Genomic DNA, 16,317 nt, shown 5'->3' with positions numbered 1-16,317 from the left:
TGCAGTACACAAGCCACGGTTAAGACAGCTGACTCCACTGTGATGTGATGTGTGTGTCTCTCTCTCTCTCTCTCTCTCTCAAATTCAATTAAGCTTTATTAGCATGACTGTGTAACACAATGTTGCCAAAGCATTAACATATATATAACAACAACATATAACAACATAAATAATAATAAATACAATCCATCTAAATAAAAGAAAAGATAAAGTAAGTCAGTATCGAGTTAATCATGTTTAACACCTAACATTGTGAATGGTTAATACATATTTAGCAGCTAGTGCAGCTGTGTTGTCATCTTCAAGTAAAAAGGGCATTTTCTCAGCATCACTAAGTTCAGTAAATGATGGGATCAGGGCTTCAAATCTGGGGAGAAATGTTCCTCTCACAGTGTGATATTTAGGACAAATCAGCAGAAAGTGTTTCTCGTTCTCTATTTGCTGTAGATCACAGTGTCTACAGATCCTCTGCTCTTGCTCTGTCCATGTTTGTCTATGTCTTCCTCTCTCTATTTCTAAATCATGGTTACTTAATCTGTATTTGGAGAGGATTTGTCTTTCTTTAAATGGTTTAATCAATAAATAATTGGCAAATATAGTGGTTCTGTTTAGGGTTGAGTAGCATTGGAGTTTATTTTTTAGAGATTCATCATGAGTGTCTTTTAGATTTTTGTCAATGCCTTTAATAATGGCTTTGGGGTTGAAGCTCAAACTGATGAGTAACAATTCGATAACAGATGGACTTCCTACAGTATACTAATCATATTGTTAAACAGGTAGATAGATAGTGTCACGAATCCTGTCCGTGGTCTTCCGTCCGATTGCCACCAGAGGTTGCCCTTCTATTACATTGACTCTCCCATAACACAGACTGTTACGTGTCACCCCGGACTACATTTCCCATGTTCCATTTCACTGATTACACTCTCACCTGTAGCCAATCACACACACTATATAACACCCACTCAGATCTTTCTCACATCGTATTGTTTAGCGTTTTTAGCTACATTACGGAGCCAGTCTAGTTTCTCCAGTCTTAATTCCCAGTCGTATCTAGTCTTGTTCATTGCCTGATTTCCCGTATTTAGTGTATCTCGATTCTGTGTGTTCTCTGTCTACCCTGGATTTTCGTTGCGCCCTGTTTGGATACTGTATGCTTCTCGCCTGTTATCTGGATAACGTTCGCCGATGTATTGACCCACGCCTGTGTTAAGAATACTCTTTTGTCTAGCCCTGTTCAACCTTGTTTGCCAGTGTCGATCTTTGCCTGTTTTGACCACGTCTTCAAATAAAGTTTGCAAATGGATCCGCATGTCTCGCGACTCTGTCACTCCATAACAGACAGACAGACAGATAGATAGATAGCTTTGCTAATTTTATATCATATAGCTTTTAAGTAACATCTATTTTAAATGATTAATAAAGGTTAATATTGACTACACTTTACAAAAATGCTGCGTTAAAACAACCAAATTTGGGCTATTTTAACCCAGCTGGTTGGGTTAAATGTTTGACCCAATATGCTGGGTTGTTTTAATTAACTCAAATATTGACTGAAAATTAGTATTGCTTGCTTAAAATTAACCAAAAATAGGTTGGAAATTAAAAATCAGACAAAGAATTAGTAGAGGCAACAGACTCAGGCAGTTGACACTGATTTCATGCTCTGATGTCACATGTCCATTTTCTCACACAGTCAAAAGCACTCTCAGTAAAACTGTACTAATAGGATATTGCCGAAACAGATTTGGTAAAGGCTCCAGTGCATATCTGTGTTTGCGCTGTGGAAAGCATCAAAAGTTTCTATTTACAAGTTTTTGTAGCATTGAGCAATGTAGCCAATCACAGTCATATCTGTTGACTTATTGAACATCTGTGATTGGCCATTGTGTAAGTTAGTCCAAATTCACTCACCTCTAAACGACAGATTTTTTTTCTTGCACTCTTGCAAATCCTCTCATTGTAACAAAGTGTAGACATGATGTAAATAAGAGCTTCATTGATTATAACGGAACATTGTGAGATTGCGATAAAGTGAAGTGAGTGACAGCTTTTTAGTCATTATATGGAAACACTATTTGCTCACATTAGCCTACATAATCCATTCAGAATTTTAGTGCTGCTTACAGGACCAACGGCCACATACCCAGTACATGAAGCATAGTTTCTGGAGTGACATATAGAGTGAATTTTAGTGCTTGCTTGCTCTAAGTGCAAGTCGTCTGAGAAAATCTGCAGTTTCCCAATGAGGAACACTAAAAAATTTCGATGATAAAAGGCCAAAATCACATTGATTCACGTAGAACAGTACCAGCTCAGAAATAACATGATCGAGATGGTCGAGGTAGGTGTGTTTGAGAACTGCACACATCTAGATCAAATTTATCTGTCAATGAACAACCTAAAAAGTGTAGGTAATGGGAGTTTTAAGGGTGCCGTAGGGCTAAATCACCTCGATCTTAGTCGAAATGGAATAGTTGCCGTACCTACCGGTGTCCTTCAGGACACTCTGAACCTCACTAGCCTCTATCTTCAAAAAAATAAAATAACTTCAATTCCTGAGGACATTTTCTCTGAGATTCCCATGCTGAAGCATTTGGATTTGAGTCATAATGCTCTTGTTTCCATGTCCGACGGTTCTCTCAGAGGTCTCTCCCATCTGGGCGCATTGGATCTGAGTTTCAATCAGTTGCGGATGCTAATGTCACATGTGTTTCAGGACTTGGGAAAGCTTGAGAGCCTTAATTTGTATCACAACGATTTGATGTTGCTTCCGAACGGCCTGTTCAATAACTTAAGCAGGGTAAAAGAACTTCAGCTGGACAACAATAATATTTTTGTTATTCCACCGGACCTCTTTCACCCACTTTCAGCTTTGCACGATCTGCAACTGGACAACAATCACATTTCGGAGCTCCATTCACAGACATTTATGAAGCTGAGGAAGCTTAAGCATCTCGATCTTTGCAACAATGACCTTGTGAAGATTCCCACGCACCTCTTCAAAAGGACACGCCATCTGAGGGATCTTAACCTGGAGAACAATCATATCCGTTACATTCCAAAATTGTCCTTTAAACACTTAGTCAAGCTACAGACTCTGAAACTCAGCAACAACCACCTGTCAAGACCCTTTGCAGATCTACTGACTAGTCTTAGTCATTTACGGGAGTTATGGCTCAGTGAAAACCATATAGAAACCATCCCTATTGGATTTTTCACAGGTCTTACAAAACTGAGGTTTCTGGATTTGTCCAACAATAAATTGCATTCCATCTCTTCTGATGCCTTCAAAGATCTGTCCGCATTGAAAGAGCTGGATCTGAGATTCAATGCTCTCAATAAACTTCCAGATGACATCTTCACATCTTTGATAAATCTCAAAAGGCTCCACCTGGAAAACAACCAGCTCACACACTTGCCCACCAAAGTGTTTTCCGCTCTATCCAAATTGGAAGAGCTCCATTTGGACAAAAACCAGATCCAGCACATTCATCCAACACAGTTTGAAGGCTTAGTGATGTTACGCGAACTTGATATTAAATTTAATCAACTGCACTATATGGACAAAGGGACTCTAGTGCCTTTAGCAAATCTAACGCTTATCCATCTTAATGGGAATCCATGGGATTGCTCTTGTGTGTTCATTCTCTATCTAAGTCAGTGGTTTAACAATAATACTCGCTTGGTAAAAACTACACCCATGTGCTCTTCAGGTCAACATCTTTCCTATTCAGCTCTTTTCCCATATTCGTTATCACAGCATTGTGCATATTCTGCATGTATCTCTTTTAACACAGAGAAATTAATGGTTCTCATTGCTTTCACTCTGGGTTTTCTTTTATTTTGAGATCTAGCTATCTGTGCTGTGCTAAACCCTGATATCTGTGTGGTTAAAACACCACTTCTTGTGTGAAAATGATTTATGCTTTTGACCTCTGAAATGCATGCAACTGTTGGCATCAGAGGAGCAATATACATGACGATATTCCATTATCTGAGATTTAATGTTTTCCATAAAATAAACTGCTATGCCAAATACTTACAGCCTCTTTACTTCTCAGAGTGTGTGACAGGATTATGCATTTTAAAAAGGCCACATGCTGACGCTGCTAGAGGGAATTTCCACTTACTCATTTCAGAACCCCAAGATTCACTTGCATTCACTCATCCGAGTGTTTCTAAGAATTTTATATAGGTCTATAAACAAGGATGTATGACCGGATGCAAACCGTGGTTAATTTTCTGCAAAACTGGTTTGATCACATTTTTTGTGCGCTTCTTCATTTTATTGGCCTAGCTTGTTAATAATGACTAGAAACTGACAAAAAGGATATTAATTCAAATTTATAAATTGATTAAGTTGATTAAGCTTAACATTTTGACAAATGTTTTGGACATCAAGCATGTACAATTTTAGCCCACCCTTTTCCAGAATTTAATCACTGTAATGTGTCAGGAATAGAGTTTTAAAAGTAATCATGCTATTTATATAGAGGCTGGTTTTACTGGAAGATGAATAGTCTATTCAGGAAGAGTGGTAGAAGAGGAAATGCCTGGAAACATCTACATCTAAATTATATTTTGCTAGTTTTTGTTGTCTCTACAGTTAGAAATGCAGAAGATTTTCAATGAATGTGGAAACTAAGGCTGATGATACACAGGGCAACTTTTTAAGCAATTTTGCCAGGCAACTTTGTTGAGCAATGTTGCTTGGGCACTTTCCCACTGAGAATGGGTAACAAATTTCTATCTGGATACTTTACATTGGTCGTGGGCTCTGTGTTTCACCTGGTTGTCCGTTGACGGCAATATTAACCAAAGTTGCCCCGTGTATCATCAGCCTAAGACTAAAATAGAGTGGAATGATTATTATCATGATCCCTTTAAATCAAAATATAGCGTTATATGCATGTTGCTCACAGTTCTTAAAGGGATACTCCAATTAAAAATGACAAAAGTGTGTATTGAAGCTCACACGAGAAACGATGTGGAAGCACAGAGGACCATGACTTCTCGCAAGAGATTCACAATGTGCTAACTTTTAACTTTTAAAGGGGTCATATGATGCTTTTTTAAAGATCATTATTTTGTGTATTTGGTGTAACAGATTATGTTGACATGCTTTAATGTTCAAAAAACACATTATTTTTCAAATACTGTACATTATTGTAGGTCCCCTATGCCCCGCCTCTCTCAAACACTTAGTTTTCTGCAAAGTCCCTCCTTCCGACAAGCGCAGTCTGCTCTGATTGGCCAGCTGACCCAGTGCATTGTGATTGGCCGAACACCGCAAGCACTCGTCAGAAATGTAACGCCCCTTACCATAATTGCGACTTAAATGTAAAGACAGAGCCCGAAAGAGGAAATCAGAATTACCTCCTCTCCTAGGTTCACGAAACGGTTGTCCATAAAATGCATTGCTGTTCTGTTGTAAGTAATCCAGAGCTGTCAGCAACTGTTCGGTGGTTTCAGGATGAGAATTGCTAATACTGAGTCAGCATTTTCTTAGTCATGAGATGGTGTAGCAGAACCGAATGGCTCTTTTTGACAGTAGCCTGTTTGATTTTTGTGGATGCTCATTTAGAAAAAAAAGGAAATCTCTTAAAGTGGTCATATGATGCGACCCCCACATATCTACCTCACTATGTGGAACGCATTATGCTAATATTTCCACATAGTGAGGTAGATATGTGGGGGCATGTTAGAACGAGCCGTTTTAGGGGGGCGTGGCAGAGTCTTAACTTTGATAAAGAATATCTCTTTGGTTTTGAGACTTTAGTCTTTGCAACTTCAGGGATCTTATCTATGCACAATCAGCTTGTAACACTCCAAACAAAAAGGAAAACTTGAAATCGCATCATATGACCCCTTTAAGGGTGCACTTACACTTACATTACATGGACTGACAGAGATGGATTATTTTTCGAAAAAGCGGTTTGTGTTCCACAGGAAAAAATAAGTCATACACATCTGGGACATCAGGAGAGTGAGTAAATGATGACAGAAATGTCATATTTGGGTAAGCTATCCCTTTAAGATTGTCCTCAATCAATTGAAAAACTGTAAACTGAAAAAAATCCCTAAGAAGAAATATTTTGTTGATAATTGGATGTTCTGATTTGATCAAAACAAGATCACAATTCACAATCTTATTACAGTTCTTTTTCATTTTGCTTTTTGTGTGCAGTAAAAAAAAAAAAATTTTCCTTATTTTAAAAAGACAGCCCTACAAGGTAACAAAAAAAGGCCATTTAAATAGACAGACATTAAAAGACTATTACAATTATTAAAAGACTAGATCACTAGATAATATGTTGACTTTGATTTATTTGTCAAAGTATTTACAGATCATTTAACAAATTTATAGATCAACTGTACACTAAAAAGATTTTTTAAGGGATCTTTTACACTGAAGTATTTATATCTAACTGAAGAAATCAGCATATGGAAATTAAGACACACGTAACCCTGTCTGGTCTATTTGGAACAGTTAAATTGTTTAACTTAAAGGGATAGTTCACCCAAAAATGTAAATTCTGCCATCATTTACACACTTTTTGTTGGAACACAAAAGAAGATATTTTTAGAAATGTCTTTTTTGTCAATTCAATAAAAGTCAGTAGACTCCAATGGTGTTCAAGAGTAAATGAAGACAGAATTTTCTTTTTCAACTGAATGATCCCTTTAAATTTATACACATTTATGGCACCTCAGATTTCTGAGATAAGCAAAACTCTTCCCACACTTGTCACACACATACTGCTTCTCTCCCGTATGAATATGCATGTGAGCTTTGAGTGAATTCGACTGGTTAAATTCCCGCCCGCATTCGGTGCATTTGTACGGCTTTTCTCCGGTGTGTATGCGCTGATGTCGACGGAGATTTCCCAAGGTGGAAAAACCTTTCCCACATGTGTCACAACTAAAAGGTTTTTCACCACTATGTGAGGTCTGGTGAGCCTTAAGGCAGTTCTGCTGCCGAAATGTCTTCCCGCACACCGAACAGATAAAGGGCTTTTCTCCCGTATGAACCCTTTCGTGAGTTTTCACACCGGCCACACTCTGAAAGGACTTTCCACACAAACAACAGCTGTGTTTGTTAGTCACAGAGTGTTTGTGCTGGTGAGATTTCAAGGTGTTGATGGAACAGAGGGTCTCGCTGCACACTGTACAATTGACCGGCAACTGTGCCTCATGAATCGGCAGATGCTTTTTTAGGGTGTTTAAGCAACCCAAGACTATCCCGCATACACAACAGTGGTGTCCGTTTTGTCCTGCATACTTTCCCTCATGCAGCCGAAGCAGAAACTTCTGGACAAAGCCCTGATTGCACATTTTGCATTTGTGAGGTTTCTCGCCGGTGTGAGTTAGATGGTGGGCCTTCAGCGAATCGAGCTGGTTGAAACTTCGTCCACACGTCTGGCAGGTGAACGGCTTCTCGCCTGTATGGATTCTCTTGTGGCGAAATAGGTTGTTGCGAAAGTTGAAGCTCTTCTCACATACGTCACATTTATGCAGCTTCTCTCCTGAATGCCCGACCAAATGCTTCCTGAGACAGTAAGCTTGATGAAAAGACTTCCCACAAACTTTACACGTAAAAGTCTTGTCTTCGTTATGAATCCTCTGGTGACTCTTCAGCTGTTTGTGTTCGGTGAAGGTCTTACCGCATTGATTGCAAACATAAGGGCTCTTGTCAGTATGAAGCTGGTAGTGTACATCTAAACTGCCTTTACCTCCAAAACGCCGACCACGCTGCGAGCAGCTAAAGGGTTTCTCTGCCGTCACATGAACGACCTGATGAGCTCTTAACAGAACAACCGAGTCAAATCTCCTTCTACATTGTTTACAGCTGAGTGTTTTACCTTTCTTCCGACGGCTCACCCGCACACCTCTGCTTTTTAACACACTCAAACTTCTAGATGCTTTCGCATCATCCTGAGTCACAGTTTTTTTAGTATTTTGTAGTCCCGTGCAGCTGATGTCCGCAGCATCATTGTCCTGCAACACCACAAACTGAGGACGGTTGCTGTTTTCTGAACAATCCGCTGAATTTTTTGCCCTAATGATTGCCGTCTTCTGTGTTTTAGTGGGCTTTTTAAAACAGAAAAAGAGAACAATTTAGGTCAACACGAAAGGAATGTATTATTGCAGTATACGCTAAAGTTAAAATGTTTGGGGTTAGTAAACGTTTTGTAATTTTTGTAGTAAAGATTTTGTAATATTCTGAAATATTATTACACTTTTTTTGTTTGAATATATTTAGAAATTATTTATTCCTTTGATGGCAAAGCTGAATTTTCATTAATAGTCATTACTTAGTGTCACACATTCTTTCAGAAATCATTCTAATATGCTGATTTGGTAACTCAAGAAGCATTTTTTTATTGTTAATGTAAAAAAAACAGTTGTGCTGCTTAATATTTTTGTGGAAACGGTGATCATTTCCTTTTTCATCTTCTCCTGAAGGATTACTTTTTTTTTTAGGTCAACACGAAAGGAATGTATTATTGCAGTATACGCTAAAGTTAAAATGTTTGGGGTTAGTAAACGTTTTGTAATTTTTGTAGTAAAGATTTTGTAATATTCTGAAATATTATTACACTTTTTTTGTTTGAATATATTTAGAAATTATTTATTCCTTTGATGGCAAAGCTGAATTTTCATTAATAGTCATTACTTAGTGTCACACATTCTTTCAGAAATCATTCTAATATGCTAATTTGGTAACTCAAGAAGCATTTTTTTTATTGTTAATGTAAAAAAAAACAGTTGTGCTGCTTAATATTTTTGTGGAAACGGTGATCATTTCCTTTTTCATCTTCTCCTGAAGGATTACTTTTTTTTTTTTTCAATAAAGTGTTTTTAACCTTGAACCAAACCAACAATCTCTGAAATGAATTAGACATTATGAACTTTGAGTGTAATTGATGCAGCATTGTAAATTGTCAAATAATGATAAATGGTGTTACAATATAAAACTACTGTCTCATAGTCACATATTACAAGCATAAAACAATTTATTTGAACATAACTGCAAAATATTCAAATATTTATAATTAATATTTCAATAATTTCAGAGTGTAGTGAGAATGATTTTTCTGACCGCACTTTAGAATTTGGGTATTTGCGTAGTCAGGGCCGTTTCTAGGCATAGGCGAGCTAGGCGGTCGCCTAGGGCGCCACCAGTTGAAGGGGCGCCAATGAGCGCACGTATTGGCACTTTTAGCAGGGTTGTGATAAAGAGTGGCACGGTCACCCTGAAATATGACTGCCGCCACCACTGGATCCCCCAACATTATTGGGCTAGAGTACTGAATATTTGTGGCAGATTTGTCCAAAAGGTATGCGTTTTTTGTGCCAATGCATTGTTAAAGGATCAGCGTGTCATGTGATATTCCCATATAAACTTTAACATCCAATTAAAAAATATTTGTATAGTAAAATTCGCTAATCACGAGATCAATACATCCTTTATTAGACTGCTTTGAGGAGTTAAATGCATTCTTACGGAGGTGTCGAAATGCTGAATCAATTCATTCACTTCCAACAGCGCTTAATGGGAGCAGTGTCATAGAGGGCAGAACATCACATTATTTAAAGGGGACGTTAACGCGTTAACGAGTAGCAAATGATTAAGTAGCTGCATTGGTTACTTTTATGCCACTGATAAAGCTTTTATATGTAGTTTGGGGTAACAAAGGTGTTTTATAGGTTTGACTGAAATAATAATGCAATAACTGACACTTTAAATCAATGTTTCAAGAAACAACAACAAAAAATTGAACAAAAAACAGATAAAGACAAAAAAGGAGCCATTGATAATATCTAAACAATATGTAGTAGTATAGTATATAGCATCCAAATGTAATAAAAATAATTTATGTGTGATTTATGTGTAAATGATGTGCAATGTCTTAGCCACTAGGGATTGTTACATAGGGCTATACAGGCATCTAGTGGCAACACAATGATATTACAGATGCAAAATGTTTATCTTAACAGTCAATTTACAAATAATGCATTCAGATTTGTGGAACTCAATGCACTGAATCTCCACAAATTAGTGTCGTTACTATGACAACCAATTTGAATGTGACAAGCAACTGGTGTCTGAAAATAATTTTATATATATATAACATTGCCTAGGGCGTCAAATTGGCTAGAAACGGCCCTGTGCGTAGTTCTTCACCGAAAATTCATCAATTAGACATGACAAAAAATTGATTTTTACATTCAGAACTGAACTGTTGCACTCCTTTATGTGTGAATGACTTACTGTTTTCACATGGTCAGTGTCTATGATCTCCTCCTGTCCCCAGCTCACAACAATGGCGATTTTCTCCTCAGAGACTGCAATGGCACATCAGATCATAAACCTTGAAGATATGCTCTGAGAAGCACAGTGGTGTGGATGAAGCATAAGCAGTGCATCTCACCTAGAGTAAGCTGGTCAGTGGACTGACTTCTTTGAAGACCACAGTCAGCTAGATTAGTCTCTCTTTGTGGAGTCTTGTGCTGTTTCTCAGCTTGCTTCAGTCTTGTTTTCAAGTCATCCTGTGAACTTGGAGTAATTTCTTTGTGCAGAAGTGCAGAGAAAAGCTGGCATATTTTCTCCACAGCTTCCTTTGCATTACGTTCTAACACGGAGTTCAACTGTGTCTGAAATATAGGAACAAATCAATTATAAATGAGCTTACATTAAGTTGTCAATCAGTAAGGATTAGCTACAGGACCTGACAGGATCACTTTTTCTTACAATAACTTTGATAACAGGATTGTTACCCAATGTCTGAGCTATACTAATGCAGTCAATTTGTAAACAAACTGAGAAACTGGAATTCAATTATTTACTCAAAATGAAGTTATTTGGGTGTCACCATTTAAAGGAATGCTAACATTTTTAACAAGGCTACAAAATGCTAAATATTACGCTTAAATGATCACTTTATCTGTGACTCTGAGCCCCAGATTTAATCACACTTTAATCAAATCGTGCAGGTTATGAAGTATAGCTTAAAAACAAACGCAGCAAGCAACTGTGCACTTACTGTAAAGTCCAGAGTGACAGACTTGTCTGCTGTAACGTGAGTTTGTGGAAGTATGCCTGATGTGTCCATGACTTTCGCCATTTCATTTACCGTCGTCTTTACGAGTGTCTCCAGAACAGAGACAACCTCAGTCTCCAGCAACGGCATTACTCTCCTGTTACTGTTTTTGGTGACCGAGATCATAACATTTTCAATAAAGCCATTTCAGTGTTCGTTATGTGTTCTCTTGTATTGAGTAACGTTAGTGAAGCACTTGTGCTCACTGCTGCTCCTCACTGGGCTGGAGATTATTTGTCTTCATTTATTACTACATTACGTTTGACAAAACGTGTATTATTGTTATATTTTTCATATTCATTTATATGGTATATTCATTATTAGTTATTCTTTTTATTGTTACTTTTCATTATATTCATAATACTGTCTTATGTTACAGCCTACCCTTTGTCTATTCATTTATTCTCTATATCATTTCCATTTAGGATCATATTCCATTAACGTAATTAACGTCAGTTTTTCTACATTTGACATATAAGAAGGTACATTTGGTTATGCTTAAGTGATGTTTTCGTTGGATATTTTAATATTGCTAAGATCTGCTGTTTCTGCTCAGAGGATGTAAAACCAGGGCCCCCATCTTTATTTTTATCTAATCTTATTTATTCAATTTTTTTTATTGTCATGTCAACGTGACCCAGTCCTGACTTCAAGCTAATTTAGGTGGTGGAAAACATTGGTAAGGCATAGGTAATGACACAATGGATAAACTCGTTTGACATTATCGGTCAGACCTCTGGTGATATATCTTTGATTTTGTCTTTTGACTTCTGAAGATTTTTAGATTAGATTACTCTCTTAGAAATTTTAATAGTATATACTCAGTTTGGACTATCTTTTTCTTTCATTTTAATTTTTCATCTTAATTTTTCAAATTCAATTATCATCTGTAAATGTTATCATTTATAATGACTTTGTCTGCCAGGAACTCTCCGTGCATAATATATATATATATATATATATATATATATATATTGCACACATTATGTTCCTACATCTACCTACATTTTGGTTGGATATTTATATATTTTAGGACCTGAAAAAATATTAATAAGTAGACTCACATATCCTTAAGTGGAGCCACTGGTATTATGTTTATTATAAGACATGTGGTTTGTTTTACACAATGGCTTTTAGTTTTATATCCTTCATTTAAAGAACACATACACAAAAACTATTTCCAAAATTACAAGGAAAACATTTTATTTATTTTTTATAAATAAATTAATACAGTCAAGCATTTCTTGTAACTTTCACAAAATTATTTACAATCCTACATAAAATCCAAGGAGCTGTAGGCAGACAAGTTCAGCCGTCTGAAATCTCTCAAAGTGGAGCGCATTTGTGATCTTTGTAATTTCTCTGATATGCAAAACTTTTCCAAGACTTAGTGCATGTGTGGAGCTTTTTATCCGTGTGAATGTGCATGTGTGCCTTCAAATTGTTTGGCTGTGTGAAACTCTTCAAACAAATGTCACAGGTAAACGGCTTTTCCCCGGTGTGCACGAGCCTGTGCCTTTTCAAATTGGCCGATAAATGAAACGCCTTCCCACACGTTTCACACTTGTGCGGTTTTTCACCAGTATGAGTGCGTATATGCATCTTCAAAGAGCTCGACAGCTTGAATCTTTTCCCACACAATACGCATTTGTGAGGTCTTTCTCCTGAATGCAGAAACATATGGGTTTTATACGTAGCTCTCAGAGAAAAGTCTTTACCACAGATCTCGCACTTGAAAGGTTTCTCTCCCGTGTGAAGCTGCTCGTGCATCCGGAGGGAATGTACGCTGCTATACCTTCGGTCACATAACGTGCACGTATAAGGTTTGCTGTTGTCTGAATGCAGTTGCAAGTGAGCTTTTAATGCGTAGGCAGAGCTCAGGAACGTCCCACACACATCGCAGCGCTGAGTGTTACTTTTATCACTTGCATTTCCAATCTGATTGTGTGTAAGAATGTGGTTCCTCAGGACGTAATTATACTGGAACGTTTTCCCGCACATTTCACACATAAACTGCTTTTCTCCATGAACTCGCATGTGGCCTTTTAGAGTGCTTCTCTGGTTGAATCTTCTGCCGCACACCTCGCAGAAGTACGGCTTATCGCCGGTGTGAATGAGGATGTGAGTTTTAGAGTCCCGGAAAGCGCGAAGCTTTTCCCACAGATGTCACATGTATGCGGCCTCTCGCCCGTGTGCACACGGAGGTGGTGTTTCAAAAGTTTATTGTATTTGAAGCTCTTATTGCAGTGGCTGCATTTTATCGGCCTGTCGTTTGAATGAATTCTCTTGTGGTAGTTCAACGTGCCAATCAAGGGGAAACACTTTCCACAGGTGTCGCATCTGTATGGTTTTTCGCCCGTGTGCACCCTCTGGTGCATGTATAAACTTCTTTTGATTGTGAATCCTTGTCTGCATATTTCACAGGTAAATGGTTTGACTTCCGCATGGACCAGTTTGTGCGCTGCGAGATCTCTGAAGCTCCTTCCGCAAGTAGCGCAGGGAAATTTCTTCTTTTCAAGCTTCTGCGTGTGTTTGCGAAGGTGGGTCTCTAGCGCTCTCTGCAGTGTGAATTTCTTTCCACACTTTTCACAACTGTGCGGCCTCACAATTGAATGTACACGTTTGTGCTGCACGAGAGAAAACATCTTTGAAAAGGCCTTTCCACATTGCTCACATTCAAAAGACTCTTTTGATTGTGCAACTTCAGGTTGATTGGTTGACGTCTGTAACACTCCTTCCTGATCTTCAGACCAGCCCCTGTCATCAGCTACAGGTGAGATAAAAACAACATCAGGGTCAATCAACATCAATCATAGTAGTTTCATATATTCACAGTTTAGCAAAATTCATGCTGGTGAATGACAGTAAATAATTAGCCTGATTTGGTTTATTTTTCAATAACTGACACTGTTAAAGTAGTTCACAATTTAAGCAAAAATGTGCATTAAGTCAATCAATAAGGTCAATTTTGATTTCAAGTTGGCTTTCAGAAATTAATACAGCTCTTTCTAATATACTAAAAGTTGTACAATACAATAAATTTTTTTCTAACAAAATTTGAATAATTTTTTTATTTAAAAGAGCTGTTAAAATTATTAAAAAGCTATTTTAAAATGTGATATATATATCAGCAATATTTTAATATTATTTCTATGCATTAATTCATATACATTTATTAATATATTATTAATAGCCATTATTTTTATATTTTCAGTTTTCACTTGAATCTTTTAGCAATTTTATTATGTGCTTTTGTTATTAATAATAGTTTTAGTTTTTAAAGATTTTTATTTAGTTTTAATTTATTATATTTCAGTTTTTGTAATTTTAGTGCTTCAACTTCAACTTATTTTATTTCTGTTAGTTACCATTCATTTTTGTTAAAGTTTTTTTTAAACAATTCCTCTTATATATATATATTATTTTAGCTTTATTTCAGTTATCAAAAAATGATTTTTGATAGCTTTAGTTAACAATAACGACACTGACATATATAGTAATGCATGTCTTGATAATATATAACTAACACCAGTCATAATGATTTAGATGTTCTACATTTTGAGACCGTGATTGATTGTAAAAGGTAAAGAGGGTGGGAAATTTCAAACTAAAAGTTGAGACTCTTACCGTCACTGATGAATATTGTCTGGATGGTTTCTTCTGCTCTGTCCTCCACCATAAAACATCTGCTTGCATTACTTTCCTGTGCAGGCTATAATTTCCATCACATGTAAGGGTTTCAACCAACATTTATCACACTGTAAGTTATATATTAATTCTTCTTTAAAACTGCATTGTATTATAACTCACTTCAGTGTTTGAAGGCTGCTGCTGAGACGTTGTTGCAGGATCCTTCAGAGGACTCACAGAGAGAGTTATAGCATCTGCTGTAAGAGGAACACAAAACAAATATCACCACAAATCCTAAAATACTTCAGGCTTGTAACTCATGTGGAGAATCTGTCAAGTACCCTGAAACTCTTGGTTATGGATATGGGTTGCTCCACTGAGATCACGAGCCATCTGAGATGAAGTCTTCCTCAGCTGGTCTCGACCATTCTAACATGTCTGAGCTGGAACTGGTGCAACAGATGAACAGTATCTGAAGAGACTGCAAATCTTCTGCACCACTTCTTTGGCAAACCTGTCCATTATGGAATTAAGCTGCATTGATAAAAGAAATGCTCTAATTAAGAACAAAAACAAATAATACTATAAGAATAATACTAGAACTGAATTATTCCAGGCTGTAAACAAAAGGATGGTTCTTTCACTATTTCAATAACTAACATGCTACAACCAACCACGTTACAATCACTTAATAACAGACTTTCTTACCATCTGAATCCGAGTATCGTTTGGTTTGATGGAGAGACTGGATTCATCGGAGCTGCATGTAAAAGTCTTTCGTATCTCGTGTTTAGCAGAGTCCGTCAGTAAAGACATGACCAGAGTGCTTTGACTCTGAAAAAGCTCAAACCGGGCCATAGTGACCACAGTTAAGAGAAATGCTGCAAAATCAACTCAACCTGTGTTTGACCGTTTGTACGGCCAGAGTGAGAAGAAAAGAAACAAAACGTTGAACTCCCAATAAAGTTGCACTAAACAGTAAGTACTTCCTCTTTGTTTTATTTTCAAATAAAAGTATCTGAATGCTCGGCATTCGCCATTGAAATTGCTTATTGAAATTGACTAACAAATAAAACTTAAGGAGTTTAAAATTCAGTGCTAAATTGCTGAGGGCATTAGACTGTTTCGGATCAATTTGATCATAAATGGTTTTAATAAGACCCATTATAGACCTCAGTGAAAGGAACACATGTACGTCCGAAACAGATTTTCAAAATAAAAGTCGTTGAACGCTCTCAAAGGAAAAAGACTCCAGCCTAACTAATTAGAAAACGAATAATAAAATTCCTAATTACGTTTGAATTAGCATGCTTAAGGTCAGTGGTTTAACAACAGGTGTTGCGAGTTTATTTATATATTTCATTATATGTACTTTCTTCTGCACTGGAAGCTCCTGTCGCCAAGTCAAATTCCTTGTGTGTGTAAACATACTTGGTAATAAAGCTCTTCTGATTCTGATTTAAGAGAATCCAGATATCATTCTTAACAGTCGTGAATGCTTTTGATAATACGTTTTTCTGTCATTTCGGATGATGACTGGATAAGGATTTTTTTGAACACTTTTAAAAAATATATATTT

At 37.0% G+C, this 16,317-nt stretch overlaps 2 protein-coding genes across 4 annotated transcripts in view; both read right to left on the bottom strand.

The window, feature by feature from the left end:
* Nucleotides 1-11,311, bottom strand: part of mark4b (MAP/microtubule affinity-regulating kinase 4b) — a 64,868-nt gene extending 53,557 nt beyond the window's left edge. For all 3 annotated transcript variants that reach the window (XM_016272606.1, XM_016272607.1, XM_016272608.1), the window contains exons 1-3: nucleotides 11,052-11,311; nucleotides 10,440-10,662; nucleotides 10,280-10,353 (exon numbers count right to left, since the gene is read on the bottom strand). In XM_016272606.1, coding sequence (XP_016128092.1) covers nucleotides 10,280-10,353; nucleotides 10,440-10,662; nucleotides 11,052-11,234 — 480 coding nt within the window. In that variant the 5' untranslated portion in view covers nucleotides 11,235-11,311. The remainder of the gene's footprint in view (nucleotides 1-10,279; nucleotides 10,354-10,439; nucleotides 10,663-11,051) is intronic.
* A 771-nt stretch (nucleotides 11,312-12,082) lies between these two features.
* LOC107585551 (zinc finger protein 525-like) lies at nucleotides 12,083-15,872 on the bottom strand. Its single transcript, XM_016272614.1, has 5 exons — nucleotides 15,447-15,872; nucleotides 15,080-15,272; nucleotides 14,919-14,995; nucleotides 14,736-14,820; nucleotides 12,083-13,875 (listed from the first exon to the last, which is right to left on the bottom strand). Exons 2-5 carry the CDS (start codon nucleotides 15,129-15,131, stop codon nucleotides 13,154-13,156), a joined length of 936 nt encoding a protein of 311 aa, XP_016128100.1. The 5' UTR covers nucleotides 15,132-15,272; nucleotides 15,447-15,872; the 3' UTR covers nucleotides 12,083-13,153.
* Nucleotides 15,873-16,317: the final 445 nt, after the last annotated feature.

The sequence above is a fragment of the Sinocyclocheilus grahami genome, unplaced genomic scaffold, assembly GCF_001515645.1.
Source record: "Sinocyclocheilus grahami isolate Dianchi unplaced genomic scaffold, SAMN03320097.WGS_v1.1 scaffold72.1, whole genome shotgun sequence".
Classification (NCBI taxonomy): domain Eukaryota; kingdom Metazoa; phylum Chordata; class Actinopteri; order Cypriniformes; family Cyprinidae; genus Sinocyclocheilus; species Sinocyclocheilus grahami.
Note: the sequence above shows the minus strand (reverse complement) of the source record. Positions and strands in the feature narration are given on the sequence as shown.

Bases quoted from the DNA above. Each gene is read 5' to 3' on its own strand.
- LOC107585551 (XM_016272614.1), bottom strand. From the start codon at position 15,131: ATGGCTCGTGATCTCAGTGGAGCAACCCATATCCATAACCAAGAGTTT. The intron at 14,996-15,079 runs GTACTTGACAGA...TTCCTCTTACAG, and splicing joins CCATAACCAAGAGTTTCAGG to CAGATGCTATAACTCTCTCT. The intron at 14,821-14,918 runs GTGAGTTATAAT...TGGAAATTATAG, and splicing joins AGCAGCCTTCAAACACTGAA to CCTGCACAGGAAAGTAATGC.